Source organism: Pleuronectes platessa, chromosome 3 (assembly GCF_947347685.1).
Source record: "Pleuronectes platessa chromosome 3, fPlePla1.1, whole genome shotgun sequence".
NCBI classification, from domain to species: Eukaryota; Metazoa; Chordata; class Actinopteri; order Pleuronectiformes; family Pleuronectidae; genus Pleuronectes; species Pleuronectes platessa.
Window position 1 is genome coordinate 21,974,850 of NC_070628.1, and position 16,754 is coordinate 21,991,603.

The 16,754-nt window shown below is 40.6% G+C and overlaps 1 protein-coding gene across 1 annotated transcript; it reads left to right on the forward strand.

Annotated features, from left to right (window-relative positions):
* Nucleotides 1-4,694: 4,694 nt before the first annotated feature.
* kcnip2 (Kv channel interacting protein 2) lies at nucleotides 4,695-16,286 on the forward strand. The gene is made up of 9 exons (XM_053418811.1): nucleotides 4,695-4,846; nucleotides 12,867-12,969; nucleotides 13,259-13,379; nucleotides 13,502-13,571; nucleotides 14,210-14,280; nucleotides 14,639-14,746; nucleotides 14,835-14,939; nucleotides 15,375-15,437; nucleotides 15,552-16,286. Exons 1-9 carry the CDS (start codon nucleotides 4,774-4,776, stop codon nucleotides 15,597-15,599), a joined length of 762 nt encoding a protein of 253 aa, XP_053274786.1. The 5' UTR covers nucleotides 4,695-4,773; the 3' UTR covers nucleotides 15,600-16,286.
* Nucleotides 16,287-16,754: the final 468 nt, after the last annotated feature.

The following is a 16,754-nucleotide window of genomic DNA, read 5'->3' on the forward strand; positions in this document are numbered from 1 at the left end:
GAGACGATTACAGCCGGACGAAGGAGGTCTGAGGTCTGATTTTGGACTAATGGCTGAGGAACAGAGGTTGATAGAAACACAGTGTCTTTGCATTCTCCTCTTTTGGAAGCTAGTTAGCTACACATTAGGTAACAAAACAGAAGGATTTAAGCCAATGCTGATTTGCTATTGGTCATCTGAAGAAGTTGGCGAGCAACACTTCACACTGAAATCTGATTTAAATCTTTTTTTGATACAGCTCTCTGTATATGTTAGACACTTTCTTTTCTGATGATTGTTGTTAGATATTGTTGGTTTGTTGATGTGCTCTATCATACGACACCTCATCCAGGGAGAGTTGTCCCTCACTTGCAGCTCTCTCTCAGGCTTCTACATGTTTTCTCCCTGTTAAAGGTTTTTCCTCCCTCTAGTCCAGGTTAAGGTCAGAGGATGTCACACCTTGTAGAGACTGTTAGACCCCATGCAGACTGGGATTTGTGAATATGGACAATACTACGGTGGCAGAGAGAGTTCAACACTGGATTTGACGACACATGAGCTGCTAAAAGTCACAACACGTGCAAATAGAAACGTGTTGTAAATTGCAAAAACAACACTGGAAATGTTTCCAGGGGACCCAGAAGAAGTCACATCACCACTGACGAGTAGCAGACTTCAATCATTTCACAAAGCATTGAATTTGCTTTGCGTTGTTAATTTCTGCAGCGCATGTGATGTCAGATTGATGGAGATTTGTTTTTATTCCATGTGCCCGGTTTTCTTAATTTTCAGTGCATTGAGCTCAACCTCCAGCGCACAATACAAACCAAACTTGCTTTGATTTCTACTTCCAATAACTTTCATAGACATTGAATCTTAATTGATCGTATGCATGAAAATGAAAATTATTAAAATTAGATATTTTAAAATCCTGTCTTCATTACTGAGCAGTTCTCAGTTGGGTGGGAAGGGGGGGGGGGGGGGGGGGCTGCAGTGGTGGGGGGGGGGGGGGGGGGGGGGGCTGCAGTGGTGGCCAATCCACTGCCCATCAGCTCCTGACTCCCAGCTTCCCCGATCTTGCCTCATCCACAGCCAGCAGGAGGCTCGTTCTGCCTCCTCCACCCTCCCACATGAGCTGCTTGGTGCTCTCTCTTTCCGTCCAGGCGGAGAGCTGACAGCAGCTGCCATGTAGATTTGGCTTTGAAGCCTCTGCAGCCAATTTCAAACGGAACAGCCAGATCTGCCATCTCCTGGTCCTGCACTCTTCAAACAGACACCGACAGGGCCCTCCTCTCATGGGCTGAGAGAGGAAGGGTCGTCCAAAGAAGATTACAGGAAGGAAATTCTAATGTTGAGACACGTGCCACAAAAAGGAGTACGTCTCCCCGACCAATCCCCCACCCCCCCCCCCCCCCGTTTGTGTCAATAAAATCTGTCTTGTTCGACCTTTAAGTCCTAAACATGATGACAACCTTACTCTTCTTTCCCCTTTTTGCTTTTGTATCTCTCCTTCTCTCTCACAGACACACACAAGTGTGTGTGTGTGTGTGTGTGTGTGTGTGAGTATTTGCTGAAGAAAATGATAACAAGTTTGTGCAATAACTCAGTTTGCGAGATGATAATGTGCTATAATGTGACTGGGAATAATGGCTGTGGAATGGGAAGTGGGCGTGTGTGTGTGTGTGTGGGTTTGTGTGTGTCTGTGTATGTTTGTGTGTGTGTCTGTGTGCTACCGTAAAAGTGTTTTTCAGAGATGACTTTATGCAATGTCTTCTTAATTTGGTCGAACTAAATCCCTTGACAAGAATCTATTCTAAATCCTTTACTTTTGTTGGCTCTACTGAATAGTAGGCAGTATATCAACTTCCTGATATAATCTGTGCAATATGTGTTTGTGTGTGTGTGTGTGTGTGTGTGTGTGGTTGTGTGCGTGTGTGTGTGTGTGTGTGTGTATGTGTGCTGACAACAGCTTAGACGCTCAGACTGAGCCAAGCCCCGCTATTTTACTGTGTGACAATCCATTAATGCATGTGGTGTATTTATAACATTTCATTTACGCATATCAGCCTCCTCATCAAATATTCATTTGAGGGGGGATTGCCTACTTTGTCTCGGCTCAACCTTCCCCCCCAGCCCCCCACCCCTCCCTCCGTCACCCCCTCACCCCTTCATTTCTTTATCTGTGCATCATCGCCCGTATCTGTGTCTGCACAAAATGGGGAAAAAAAGAGGGAACTGCATTTTTCCAAGGATACACACGAGCAGAGATGGACTTCCTGAGGATGTGTGGCACTATCTTTATTAAAATGTCTCCAGCTGAATATTATCTTCTGTGTTTCTGTGCCAGCTCACCTGTCTGTGCAGTTCTTCTAGTGCGTGTGTGTGTGTGTGTGTGTGTGTGTGTGTGTGTGTGTGTTATTTGTCACCTGTGTGATCATGGCCCCACACTATTTATAACTTCAGGCATCAATCACAGCTCATTACTGGTTATCTGTCGGCTCCACCTCTCGGCCTGCAGCAACACTGAACTTCTCAGTGAACCCCAGTGGGAGACAACCACCATCAACACTGTGAGCTGTAATCCATTCAAATAGCTCTCTGCTTTATTCCCTCTCTCCTCTGTTTCATTTTTCTATCAGATTGTCTTCACGCTCATCTGCAATTTTAAACTTCACCAGCTTCCTCTTCCTCCCTTTCTTCATTTTTACCTCTTCCTGCTCTTCCTCCGAGCAGCAGCTGATATATTTTCTCCTCCATCAGTCTCCTGACGGAGGACCTGGTAATCCCTCACTTGTCGGCCCATCTTAAAGGAAGCTTCACCACTCCATTTATCCCCATGGAGCACAGTTCAGCTTTTCTTCGCAAAATTTGTTCTATTTTTTTAAACTCCAGAGTGAAAGTTTGAGAATGGTTTTAAAGGTCTGCACATGTACCACTCGTTATGGATCATTTGATCTTATGTATGTATCTGTCTGGGTTGACTTGGAAAAAACTGAAGGGTTTTTTGGCTGAATAATAATTACCTCTGCAAAGGAGATTTGATGTTTTCATCTGTGTTTCTTTTTCTTCTAGTTAGTAATATTACACAAAAACCACTGCGACTCATAACTCTAGATGTGGTGTGGGTGGCAGCGTTTGCATCCGGGATATTTTGGCTTAATTTATGGAAAGTGAGAGGAATTGGAGACGTGCCCTCTATATTTATTTAGAGTCTATGGTCGAAGACGTTGTTGTTTCTGGTTCTGAATGAAATATGTTGACAGCTATGGAAGAGTTGACATGGTATCTGATACACATACACTCAATGAAAGGTAATAACACATCCTCCTATATCAGCCTCCAGCTATTTCACCTTGTGATACATGACCATTTGAATGAAAACCTAATTTTCTTTTCAAAGAAACTTGAACTTGAGCCATAAAAATCTGTCTTGGTCATTAAACAACATGAAAAGCTCTTACAAGGAGTTGCAGCATCTCGGTGTCCAATAGATAATCGGGGTGGGGTGGGGGGGGACTGATAGGAATGACCTCTTGTTTCTTTGAAAACAACCTTGTATGTAAATCCTGTAAATTCCTGTCCATCCAACAGAATTAAACATCACCAGATAGTGGGAGAGAAAGTAGAATGAGGCCACTGCTTCTTAGATGTACTCAAATGAGGAATTAAATATAGCCTTACATCAAAAAGCTACTCCAGCACTTTAATCCTTCATGACGACTCCAAAGTCTGACAAGTTTCTGATGGGAAACAAACCTGCAGAAATCTTAAACTTGTATCCCATAAACCAGCCTGTGGCCTCCACTGTCTCCAAACAGATTATTGTGTGTGGGCTATTTATATTATTGAAATGATTTTTCTGCCTCCTTTCGTGGCCTTGCTGCTTCTCTTTCCTGAAATATGAGAGTCATCAGTTAACTGTGCTCAACCACCTCAAGGACGTGGAGCAGACAAGGTATTGATCCGCAGGTATTATGTCTTCCTACCTGCTCAATGTCCGGAGACAAGGTGAGACCATCAGAGAACCAGCAGAGGACAACAGAGCATATATATATATACATTTATATAGACTTGTATATAAACTCATATATACAGTCACTCACACATCTGTGTGTGTGTATTAGCATGTGTCTGTTTTTGTCTGTGTGTTTGTGTGAGAGAGAGAGAGAGAGAGTGTGTGTATGTGTGTGTGTGTGTGTGTGTGTGTGTGTGTTTGTCTGTCTGTCTGAGAGAGAGAGTGTGTGTGTGTTTGTCTGTCTGTCTGAGAGAGAGAGAGAGTGTGTTAGTGTGTATGTGTGTGTGTGTGTGTGTTTGTCTGTCTGTCTGTCTGTTCCACCCCTGTCTCTTATTCTATCACTCCTCTCAGCACTAGGGTTTCCTCTCTCTCTCTCTCTCTCTCTCTCTCTCTCTCTCTCTCTCTCTCTCTCTCTCTCTCTCTCTCTCTCTGTGTTCCCTTCACAGCTTCAGAGATACAGATGTTCCAGCTGTCAGCTGATGTTTACAGATGTGAAGTCAGCATCAGAATATCACCCCCACGTGTGAACCTTGACCTCTCAGGATCCTGTGTGGACGTGAGCGCGCACTGATCCTGAGGTCTGGAGCCGGGGCAGCGGAGAGACGCTCTCTGTTCAACTTTCCCCCCGCGTGTCGCTGCTGAGCCCGCAGCTCACGGGGGCTGGTGCGTGAGGAGCAGTGAGTTTTGCGGGGAAGTGATGAAGACAAGCTCAAGGTAGATGAGCTGCGGCTGCCACGCACGCACGGATCCAGGCTCAGCTCGGTGCTCCGCATCAGAAGATGAAATCCCGGAGTCAGGATCAGAGTTTGTCCGACTCCACGGAGCTGGACCGATCCCACGACCCGCTCACAGGTAGGTGCAAGTCCCGTCTCTGCTTTACAACTGATCTGTTGTCTGCTTTGCTGCTGTTTGCTGAACTGCACATCTGCAGCCACTGTGAGGGAAGCTACCTACAAATCAAGAGGATCTGTTGAACTGAGAGCAGGAGACTTTTTAAAGAGCTCAAATCTTTCTGTGCAATATTATATTGAAATATAATGTACAAAGTACAAAATATAAAAAGTGACAGGGGAAGTCCGGTTTATTTTAGATTCAACATTCCCTCAGTGTGACTGCGTGTGCAAAAGTGAATGAGACTCAGAGACACACACGAGTTAGGGTGTAAAGTCACTTAAAGGAGTGAATGTATGAATAACTCACTGAATGTGAAGTGTGATGGATTGGGATAATCTATAACAGGTTTAATATGATGCTGAAAATATATGTTATTACATTATTTCTCCAGTGTTATTGATCTATTAATCAATTAGCTGCTTCACAGGAAATGTATTGGCAACAATATTGAATAATACAAAAATAATGTACAGTCAAAATTATATATTTTTTTATTTTAACAAAAAATCTAAATGATCCCTGATGATTTGCTCTTTTTTCTGTTTGAATCATAAATGTACATAAAAAATCTTTAGGACTTGAACTTGTACATTTTCTAGACTGAACAAGAAACTGATTGATGCAAAATAATTGAAGAGCTTGATGGAGGACACAAATAATTTGTGACAGCCATAACATTTCGGCAAGTAAATCAAATCTGGTATCTTGTTGGTCATATTTGATGTGTTTGTGCCGTCAGCTCTGAAAAATGTAGTGCTGTGAGAAAATGGGAAAAAACAAGTTGACAGCTGAAGAGTTTGACAAAGACGTTAGAAAAAGAACTTTGAGAAAAAGAACTGTCATCTGTTCCCATCATGGGAATAGTTCAAATAAATAATACACTGGTGAGGCCTGAAGAAACAATACACAACATGAGAAGAGTCCTGTTCATCTCTTGTCATCTAAAATGATGTGTTTAGATCAGTGAGTCACGCTCTCACACACACACACACACACACACATACACACACACACACAAACACACAAACACACACACATTTGGTGCTTTGTAAAGTTCATGGACAACTTCCCGAAATAGACGTTTCTATTAAAAATAGCCAAATGAGAACAACTCCTTGGAAATTTCACAAACAGCAGCACAGTGTTTTCTGTCTTTTAAACTAACCTCATCTAAAGTGGAGTATCATAAAGAGGAGGGATGTGCAGTCGGGTGGAGGCTGTAGTTGTTGCCGGCACAATAGCGTGTGGTGGCTGTTCAGCAGCAGGTTAAAAAAACAGTGAACAGGTGCATGAACACTGAGGCTTCAGGAGGCGTTCACAAAAACAAACCTTTTTAGTGTCCAACAACCTGAGGCATAACACTGTGCTGTTCAACTGTGTGTGTCATATAAAGACTGAACAGTCAAACGTGTGTTGATGAACCAATAGCTATGTTTGTGAGGAGGTCTGTCACAAGGGGGTTCCTCATGGTCTATCAGCTGCTCTGCTGTGAAGTTGCTGAAGTCACCTTGTTGTTTTTTCTCCCGTGTTCATACATTATTCAAACTGGTCGTCCAGTCATCACTTTCTAAAGCACTCTTCACATGTTAGTGTGACCCTGACTGACTGTCAGGCTGCTGTGGTGCAGCGGAGCCATGACGCCATGTAGACTCACTGTAATACTAGAGCATCATAGGAATGGTGTGACACGTATTTTTTTTTTTTGTGGAGAAGATTGACATCATATCAGCCAGCAAGAGCAGCCGGCTAGCTTAGCATTAAGATTGGAAACAGGAGCAGGAGGATTTGTTACATGTACACGTACACATTCACAAACAGTACAAACAGTGGTAACAGTCTTCTCATCTAAACTCTCAACTAGGAAGCAATTAGGTAAATTTCCTGGAACACTTCCTTCAAGGTTAATCTTTTTGTTTTGACCTATTTGGGGTTTAGAGTTTAATCTTGACACAGTCTTCCTCTCAGCTTTTATGCATTTATAACTGAAAGGGTTTTTGCATGCAGGTGCAGTGTTGGGAGAAATGGTAACTTCTTTCTCCTTACATAAAAGTAACAGCAGCTACGAGCTGTTCAAGAAAAATTGCTAGATTCTGTAAAATACTGCAAAATTTACCGGAAGTATTAGTATGGAAATGTACTTAATGTACCAAAATAAAAGTATTTATTTAGCAGAATTTCCACAGAATTTCAGCATCGTTTCTGCTATATTGTTGAATCATAAATATAGATACGTTAATGTTTAAGCATTATGCAACTATTTTATCTCAAAGTAAAAGCTTCATAATAAATGTATTGGTACAATGTCTTTATGTAGAGTGGTGCCTCTGAGTCGTGTCAAACTGACAGTCAGTGGCTTTAACTGCCACATCCAGGCCCAGTGAGTTCTGGAGTAGATTAATGTCTCACTCTGTGAATCTGTTCAAAGACTTAGAAAACATTTAAAAAAACACCATTTGAGTCCAAAGTTAAGTGAGGAAACTTGCCTCTTAAGGCAGCAGAGGTCGCTGTTGTTCTGCAAAATGGAGCCCAGATCGTGTTGTTTTGATGTTAGAGCAGGTAAAGACACATTCTTGACATAGTGCTGGTTCTTTAATTTATAAAAATACACGATTATATTTTGTATCAATAATTTAAATCTACAACGTAACTACAGCTGTCAGATTAATTTACTGAACAGTATTCACGTGAATTTTCTTTCCACCTCTGATCATGATTTATTAATCAGCTTGTCCTTTTAACAGGAATAATAACACAATATGTTTAGCTTATTTCAGATCAAAAGCCTAATCGTTTTCAAGTTGTAGGAGCCAAATGGAAACAGCTTTAGTCTGTTGACTGCTGTCATATTGAGATAGATGTTGTGTGACACAGATATCAAGGAAGACCCATGACTTTAATCGTGTGTGTGTGAGTGTGTTTATGTATGTGTAAAATGTCTGTCTATAATCTGAGCCATGTCCTTCTGAAGGATTATAGTACGCATAGAAGCAGCTCCATGAGCAATATTAACTTACAAATATTAATTTAGCACCGTATGACCTTCCTTAAGCTGCCATGACCTCCCATATTTCACACACACACACACACCCACACACACACACACACACACACACACAAAGAGCGAGGACAGGGTCAAAATATAATGAACATCTTCAATTTCAATGTAAACACTTACATTTTTATGGATTCAAAAATGTTTCTTGTAGTCATTATAACTTTTTTTTTTACTTTTTCAGAGTTTTGGGAAGGTTTGGATTTGTCCTCACAAGACCAAATTAGAAAACCAAGAAACAGTCATTATGCATAAAGCATATACATGCAGCTTCCACTTTGAAAGGCTTTAATCCCTCCACTGTGATTTGTTTTATCTTCTAAGTCAATGTTTTCAAGCTCTTAAACTTTTATTTTTTAAAGCCCATTGATTAGACTTTACTTCACAAGTTAGGAAAAAAACTTAAAGGCAATGTCTTAGGCTTCAAAAGACTAAATCTGGTTATGGGCCTTTGCAAAATCCTCCTTTCGTAAAACTTGTGACCCTCAGAACTGATTCAATGCCCTTCAGTCATGTTTTGTTCTTTTCTCTTCGCCAAGGAGCGAATGTTTGTTGGTTTGTGAGCAGGGTTACACAAAAACTGCAAATTTCTTTTCAAATGGATCTTGATGAAAGCATAAATCACATTGAGGTGACTGATATTTACGAATGTTTCTAATTTGTTGCAGATACAAGTAAACATCTGGATTTAGTGAATTTCAATGTGGTTTCATAAGGGGACTGTCCTTAGGAGGAATGCACCCTCCTGAGTGGTCTTCATGTTTTCTTATGAACTTGTCTCACTGACTCTTCCACAGTTGAGATTGTTTGAGCTGGAGTCGCTTGCTAAAAGAGTCTCTCAAAGTGCTAATAGCAGCAGGGGAGTGAGAGAGTGTATCGATCGGCCTTGGAGGGCTGCATTTGTACTCATTGATTTGTAAAATCAAAGTCGACCTGATTGACCCTGAGCTGAACTGAGGATGAGCTGCTGGACTATTAACTGTTGAGTCAACAGATGGGCACTGTTCACTTCGTGCTGTGGAACACTTTGAAGGTTATCTTTCTTTATTACTTTATTATCAGCAAGTTATCCCAGAAGCAGATAGTACCTCCATAGAGTGGAATTAAACAAGCTTGTTGAATTTGACTCTGACTATATGAACATATAGAGGAAACACATTCATGTCCGATGTGAATCACATCATTTCATGGAATAATGCTTCAGCTGAGCTCACCGTTTATAATCTGTGTCGTCTCTAAGAACAACACCTCTCCCTGTTTTCTGTGCGAACAGGTCACGTCACACTGCTGCCTTCAGGTTCGTCACTGTGTGTGATCAGCACCCTGTGCTCTGTCACGTTGAAACATGTCCGCTGGAAAAGAAGGAAAACAGCAGGGAAGCTGTCTTTGGTTTCTGTCTCCTTTATCTTCTTACTTAGTTTTACATTTTTAGTCTCAGACAGCTGAGGTGCCTTGTGTTGCCTGTGTGTGTGTGTGTGTGTGTGTCTGTGTGTGTGAGGTTCTGTGAAGCTTTGTTTGCTTTTCCATGATAGTTTGATTAACATGTCCTCAATATCAGTTATTTCAGTGAGGAATACACGATAAACTACTATAACAAAGACACACAAGATGCACATCTCTCTTTAGATGTGAGGACACTCATTGACATAATGCATTCCCTAGCCCCTTACCCTAACTCTAACCCTAACCCTAACATCATATTAAAAGTCTTAAACCTCAAACAGCCCTTTGAATTTGTGAGGACCAGCCAAGAGAGGAGAAGCAGCTGCTTTATTCCAAAAATAATTAGACTATTATAAGTTATTGTTATGGTTATGGTAACCCTTTTTTTTTCTTTTTATATACTGTCTAACAATAACATTACCATCATATCATCAGTACTATTACCATCATCTGCCACTGCACCTTATCTACCTATTTTATCTTTTGTTTCTGTTTTTATTCTTTCTACCGCAATATTTTATATTTTATATTTTATATTTTATATTTTATATTTTATATTTTATATTTTATATTTTATATTTTATATTTTATATTTTATTCTATTGTATTGTATTTTATTGTATTCAAATGTACCGGCTGCTATGACGACTTAATTTCCCCTCGGGGATGAATAAAGTAATCTATCTATCTATCTATCTTATGGCTGAATTGGATTCAGAATTGTATTCTGTGGTTCAACACTGCCCTCTAGTGGCAGGAGGGAAACATGGACATCTGGAGACGCCCTCCTTGTTGTCAGTGGCTGAGGAAGTAATCAAACAATTTACTTGCAGGTTAAGGTACAAATAAATTAACAAAAGGTAGCTTTTTTATTTGCAACCCTGAACCAATTGTGAGTTTGGCAAATCATATCGTTCTAATTCATTCACGGCAGTGTCAGTTCCTTTAACTGTGATTATACCAAGTTTAAATATTTATAAGTGTTACTATTCATGATCGAGTTCTGTATCCATTGCAATATCATGTTTGAATATATTTTCAATTTGTGATTTGTGTCCAAGAAATATTATATTATGTAAAAGAACCACATTCACTTTTCTACGTGAGTAAAAGTAAGTAGGTGCTTGCCTTTAAATATAATTCAAATATTAAGTACTTGCTGAGTGAAGGGTATCTCATAATGCCACAGTCTACTAAATGATTATGGCTGAGTTTCAGTTTCTTACAAATCCACTTCATGAAACGAATGTGTACCTGCCCGATCTGAAGTATATATATATAAATATTTGTTGATATATTTAGGACTAAAAGGGAAAATGACCTGAAAATACATCTACTTAAGTGAAAATACATGAAACATTTTCTTAAGTACAAATACTGAGTAAATGTACTTTGTTGGATGAAGTTATGATTATAAACAGAAGTTATTGTATCTGTTGTATATGCGAGAGGAGTTGACTGAACTGAAGGCTGTGACATGACTGGAGGAGAGTCAGAATCAATCTGAGACGAGGTGAGGAGGTGAAACTTTAGAGGCGAGAGATGAAGACAATACTCACATCTACATGACTTTGTTCTCCGGCTGTTTTGTGTCTATCTAAAGTCACTGAGCCAGGCTTTGGTTCAGAGAGACTATATAATAGAAATGCCTTTAGGAACCTGAAGCCTCAGACGCCATGAAACAGCACAAAGAGAATTAAGGAGCAGCCGAAGTCTGAGAACAGACGAGCGAGAGGATGAAGGCAAGCTTTGTGTTTTACTTTGTGTGTCTGCGCTCTGCTGCTCCTGCTGGAGGAGAGGAGGAGCGGTGGAGGGGAAGGAAAACTTATTTGTGTTTTATTGGATCATCAGCTTGATGAAGATGGAAAGAGAGAGTGTAATCCATCATAGGATGGCAAGACATGCCGCTCTGGAACAAGTCATCAGCTGGCAAATGTCTAATGGACACAAGATTGGATTCAAACAGTGAGGAAGGACAAAAGAGGAAAAGATGAGCATCACAACTCACAGAACATGAGTCGACAAACTGATTCCAGAGGAAGAGAGAGAGGCTCATCAGATGCAACATGACGAGGACTGCAAACTGAAGAAACAGAGACAGACGTGTTCAGCACAGATACATGAGATATAATGGCCTGTTGAAGATGAGCTGACATGTCTGCAGTGTCAATGGGTACTGTCAGGTCAGAGGTCAAAGGTCAGAGGGAACAAGTGGAAGGTGTTACAGATGGAGCATGGGTGTTTTCCTGTCATTCACTGTAGTTGCTATCAATACAGACACCTCATCCTCCTCCATGTAACCTGCAAAGATATTTTACTTATTACATTTTTTTCAGGATCCTGTGGGAAGTAATGTAGAATGATGTTGGTGATATTTAGTGGGTGAACTTGAAGTAAAGCTCTGTGTACTGTATGGTTAGTTTTATGGTATTTGAAATGACAGATGTAGCTTGATTTACATTGGACAGGCAGACAGCGTCAGACAGACAGACAGAGACAGACAAACAGACAGACAGTCAGTCAGACAGAGATACAGACAAAGAGAGAGAGAGAGAGAGAGAGATACAGACGGACAGAGACAGAGAGACAGACAACCATGGTCCATTGGCATTTATAGATGTCACAACTAGACTCACTTGGCCTTTCGGAAACACTTTCAGCATTTCCTCCAACACAACGACTCACTTCTCTGTGTGTGTGTGTGTGTGTGTGTGTGTGTGTGTGTGTGTGTGTGTGTGTGTGTGTGTGTGTGTGTGTGTGTATGCACTTGATTTTCATTCCACTTAAGTCAGTGGCACGTCTGGTTTGATAAAGATCAGATAGCTTTAATGAAGAGATGGAACAAGATAATAAAAATAAATATGAAACTACCATTGTGAAATAAATAAAATGATTCAATCATTGGTTTCGTCACTTATAGGAAACTGTATGTTGTAGAAGTTGGTCTGGTGTTGGTCAGATGGTCCTCTACTTTGAACACGACACAATAATGTCAACACATATTGGATGGATTGGATTTAATTTAGTAGGGTAAAGAAGCTGCTGTTGATCTAAACTGATTCAGTTTAAATAATGTAATATTATAACCAACAAAATTAGTGTGCAGGCTTACCTTGTAGATGAGAGGTTTTATTATAAATGAACTACTGGTTAAATTGAGGATTTAAAAAAGCATGCCTTCCCTAGTTAACCTAGTTAAATAAAACATTTCAAATGACAGTGTCTGGCCTCTCTGCCTCAGACTCAGTCACATGTCATTTCTCTGGGCCTCACATGCCGATGCTCTTCAAGCTGTTTCCGTCTGTCGGGTCACGCTGGTTCAAAGCCAGGTCGGCAATCTAATTTGCTCGAACCAAGTTCCTCGGACATGTGACTCCAAGTATTTCAGTGGAGTTTAGCTCGTGTTTCATCCATTTGACATGTTCTCCACTATGTGGGCCGCTCTATCTGCCTCTAATCTCTGCTGTGATTGGTTGTTTACAGGTAATCCGCCATACAAATCCAATAAAAAGACCATAAAGCAGCGGTTCCTCAAACTGCTCCCCTGCTTTCGCTCTGGGTCAAGCGCTTCAGACAACCCAGGCAAGTGTCCGGACAGACACACTCACACAAGCACACACACACACACACGCACACACACACACGCACACACACACACACACACACACACACGCACACACACACACACAAACACACACGGATATCACTCACTTTCCCCTGATATGAATTCCATCATTTAGTCCCAACAGCACCTCATCCTTTTACACACTAACTTCATATCTTGTCACATTTCCCCCTCAGGACACAAGTCTTCAAGGATACTTGTGTATCAGAGCGAGTAACTCTTTCTTTCATCCCTCCCTCCTTGCAGGAAGTATAGCTGATGATGGAGAACTGTCCACAGTGCGTTACAGACCGGAGGGGCTCGACCGTCTGGTACAGCAGACCAGCTTCAACAAGAAGGAGCTGCAGGTCCTTTACCGAGGATTCAAGAGCGTCAGTCCGAGCCTCCTTTGCATTATTGATCCTCCTTGGATAAGCATGTATATATACATACAATATCTTGATACCGTAGATTCATGTCTATTTTCATCATGTACGTGTGTTGTTTCTTACAGGAGTGTCCGAGCGGTGTGGTGAACGAGGAGACCTTTAAAAGCATCTACTCCCATTTCTTCCCTCAGGGAGGTCAGTCACACTCACATTCTTACGTCCATCTACTTCAACAATTTCCCCAAACATTCATTATATTATGAATCTGTCAAACCTGAGGAATCTCAATATGAAGTGAGATCCTGGATACTTCACTTTCAGTGTGATTAAACCCAGAGGTGCCGTTTACCATCATTTGTCATGACCACAGGGTTTTATTCCAGTCAAACTCTGCATCAGACAATAACCCACTTTCAGTCCATACTCTTAACTTTCAGCTCTACACATTGGAAGGTCACCTACTGTTGTCTTTACAAGAGATGAGATTGGAAATATGTATTTTAAGTGACAGAAAGATTTTGAATCCAGAAAAGTGAAGTGAAAACTGACCTTTCACAGCCTCAAGCAGGGCTAAGGTTAAATTGATAATTTATGTGTGTATGTGCGTATGTGGCTTCAGTTTTTCTTGTGTTCCTGTTACAATTTGTGAGGAAATTTTATTCAGCTTTAAATTTCCACGTCTACAAGTAAGATGTACAAACGGTACATGCAATATGATATATAAAAATTATGTTTTATGTTTCTCATCAGTTGAGGCAATATTGACACAGCTTCAACTGCATTGTACATAAGTGTGAAGACCACAAAGAAACACAGTCTCCTCCTCCTTTCAGATTCCAGTATGTATGCGCATTTCCTGTTTGAAGCTTTTGACACCAACAACAATGGAGCGGTTAACTTTGAGGTGAGAAACACTCTCTCATCAGAAACTGTCTTAACTTAATGTCATCTCAAAGAAACAGGATCAGGGGAAACAGGCCTTTAAATAGTTTAAAATGTAGGCAAGTTCATCTTTAAACGTCTGTATAGGCTAAAAAGTTTGGTTTAAAAAGTTCATATTAAAAGCTTCTATTTTAGAGCTTATTATCAAATTATGTTTCTTGATTAATAATTGACGACGTCAGCAACTTCAGTACCAAACTTTTTGCGGACTTTCCGAGCATTTCACTCATTTTCCCCATTATACCGAAGCTCTTTTGCGTTGTTGTTTTGCTGATGGTGGTATTCTCTGTCAACTCTTTCTGTTCTTGTCTCTGCCGCAGGACTTTGTTATCAGTCTGTCCATCATCTTGAGAGGCTCCACCATCGACAAACTCAACTGGGCTTTTAATCTGTACGATCTGAACAAGGACGGCTGCATCACCAGAGAGGTGCCGGTTCCATCCCTTGTTAGTGTGAACAGTCTCATGTTGCCAGTTCATGATTTCACTTTTCCCTTCTTCTCTTTTTTTTGTGCAGGAGATGACAGACATCATAAGCTCCATCTATGACATGATGGGGAACTACACGTACCCCAACATGAGGGACTGCGCCCCCAAGGATCATGTGGACAGTTTCTTCCAGGTAAAACTCACAAATAAGCTGGAGTGTCACTTAGTAGAGAAGTATATAAAGTATATTAGTATATAAATATGGTCGAAACATCTCCATTTCCTCCCACTATCCAGATATAAAGTATATTGGACACAGAATCTGCACTGTAGCGATCAGGGGATGGAGCCACGGTAGCAAGGTCTCAACCGTCAATCATGATGTGTCACTTTCTTTTTATAGCATCAAATTAAAATGAACTTGAACAAACATCAGTATGATATGAACTAAAAAAACAGAAACCATCTTCAACAGAAATATTTGTTTTACTTTGGTCCATGTCCCATCCACTAACAGGGGTTTATGACCTATACTACAGCCAGCCACCAGGTGGCGATCGACACTTGGGGGGTCATGTTGTCCATCTTTACCTAAAGTCTCCAGTGATCATGTTTTGCTTTTCCTCAGAAAATGGACAGGAACAAAGACGGGGTGGTCACCATTGACGAGTTCCTGGAGACGTGTCAAAAGGTTGATTGAAGTTAGAATAATATCAATAATACATCACATACACGTTTAAGGACGTAAACTACACTTTCACCCACAGTTATTGAAATAATTCGAATTTTTGTTCCTCTTGTCCAGGATGAAAACATCATGCATTCCATGCACATGTTTGATAACGTGATCTAAAGCTGATTGGACGTGTATTTCTCTCCTGCTTGGAGCTCCTCTTCAGTTCTTCAGCCCTGTGGACGGAGTGGGTGGTGTCTCTGAGAGTGGAGACCTGCGGATATATATACTGTATATATATATATAAACCTCAAACAAGCTTTTCTATTATTATATTGGTGAACAGACTGGGTTGAGGGAAGGAGGTGAAGTCTTGCTCCAAAATGACTTGACTCATGCGTAATTTCTGTTTTTTGAATGAGTGGAGGGAATGAAAGATGGATTCTGGTATTTCAAGATATTGATAGAAGCTCAACATCAAAACACATCAATGGACAGCTGGCGGTTTGAGCATCCTGGGACTTCTTCACTGCGATGATGATTATTTCTCTGTTGCATGTATGAAACACATGAGCGACTAAATGAGCAGACACAAGGAACAAATAGAATAAAGCCCATAATGTTGTAAAGTCTCAGACAAACTTTCTATACTTAGAGTTATACTATATTGAATTTTAGCAATAATCTTTAACTAAAATGTTATCAAATCTTCTCCTTTGTGTCGGGTTCACGCCTCACGTTTGTTATGACTGTATGTTGTGTTTGCATGATGTGTCGGTTTTCACTGGACAATGACATGTTTAGTTAAAGTGTGAATATATTTTCTATATGGACATGATAAATTTGAATAAAACCACACTGTCCCTATGCAAACGCAAACAACCAATATATTATTGACCAGAATACCACAACACACTGAAGCCACAGTCGTCCATAATGTCTCCAGACGTCAGGGTCTGAGGTCATCCTCAGTGTTTTATACATATTTTATTCTTCTGCCAGCTATGAACTCCCCCCCGAGGGTTTTGTTTGTGTGCAATGCAACACAAAGTCTACTTATCTCAGTTTGTCTGTTAGTTTGGTGCAGACCCCTGATCTCTTCTCCACTTTCTTTAACATTTCTTCTTTACTTAAACATTTTGTTTTACATTTTCCTTATTTTCCAGGGGACAATTCATGGATCTCGGTGCAAATTGATTACATTTACAGAGACTGTTGTGCCTTGGTTGAAATATGCGTTCTGCTGAGCTCCTTTTTAGCTGGTTTATCAATTTCAGTGATCCACACTTAATGCATTTCTCTCCCCTTTGGCATTTTGCTGTCATAGTTTTGTAC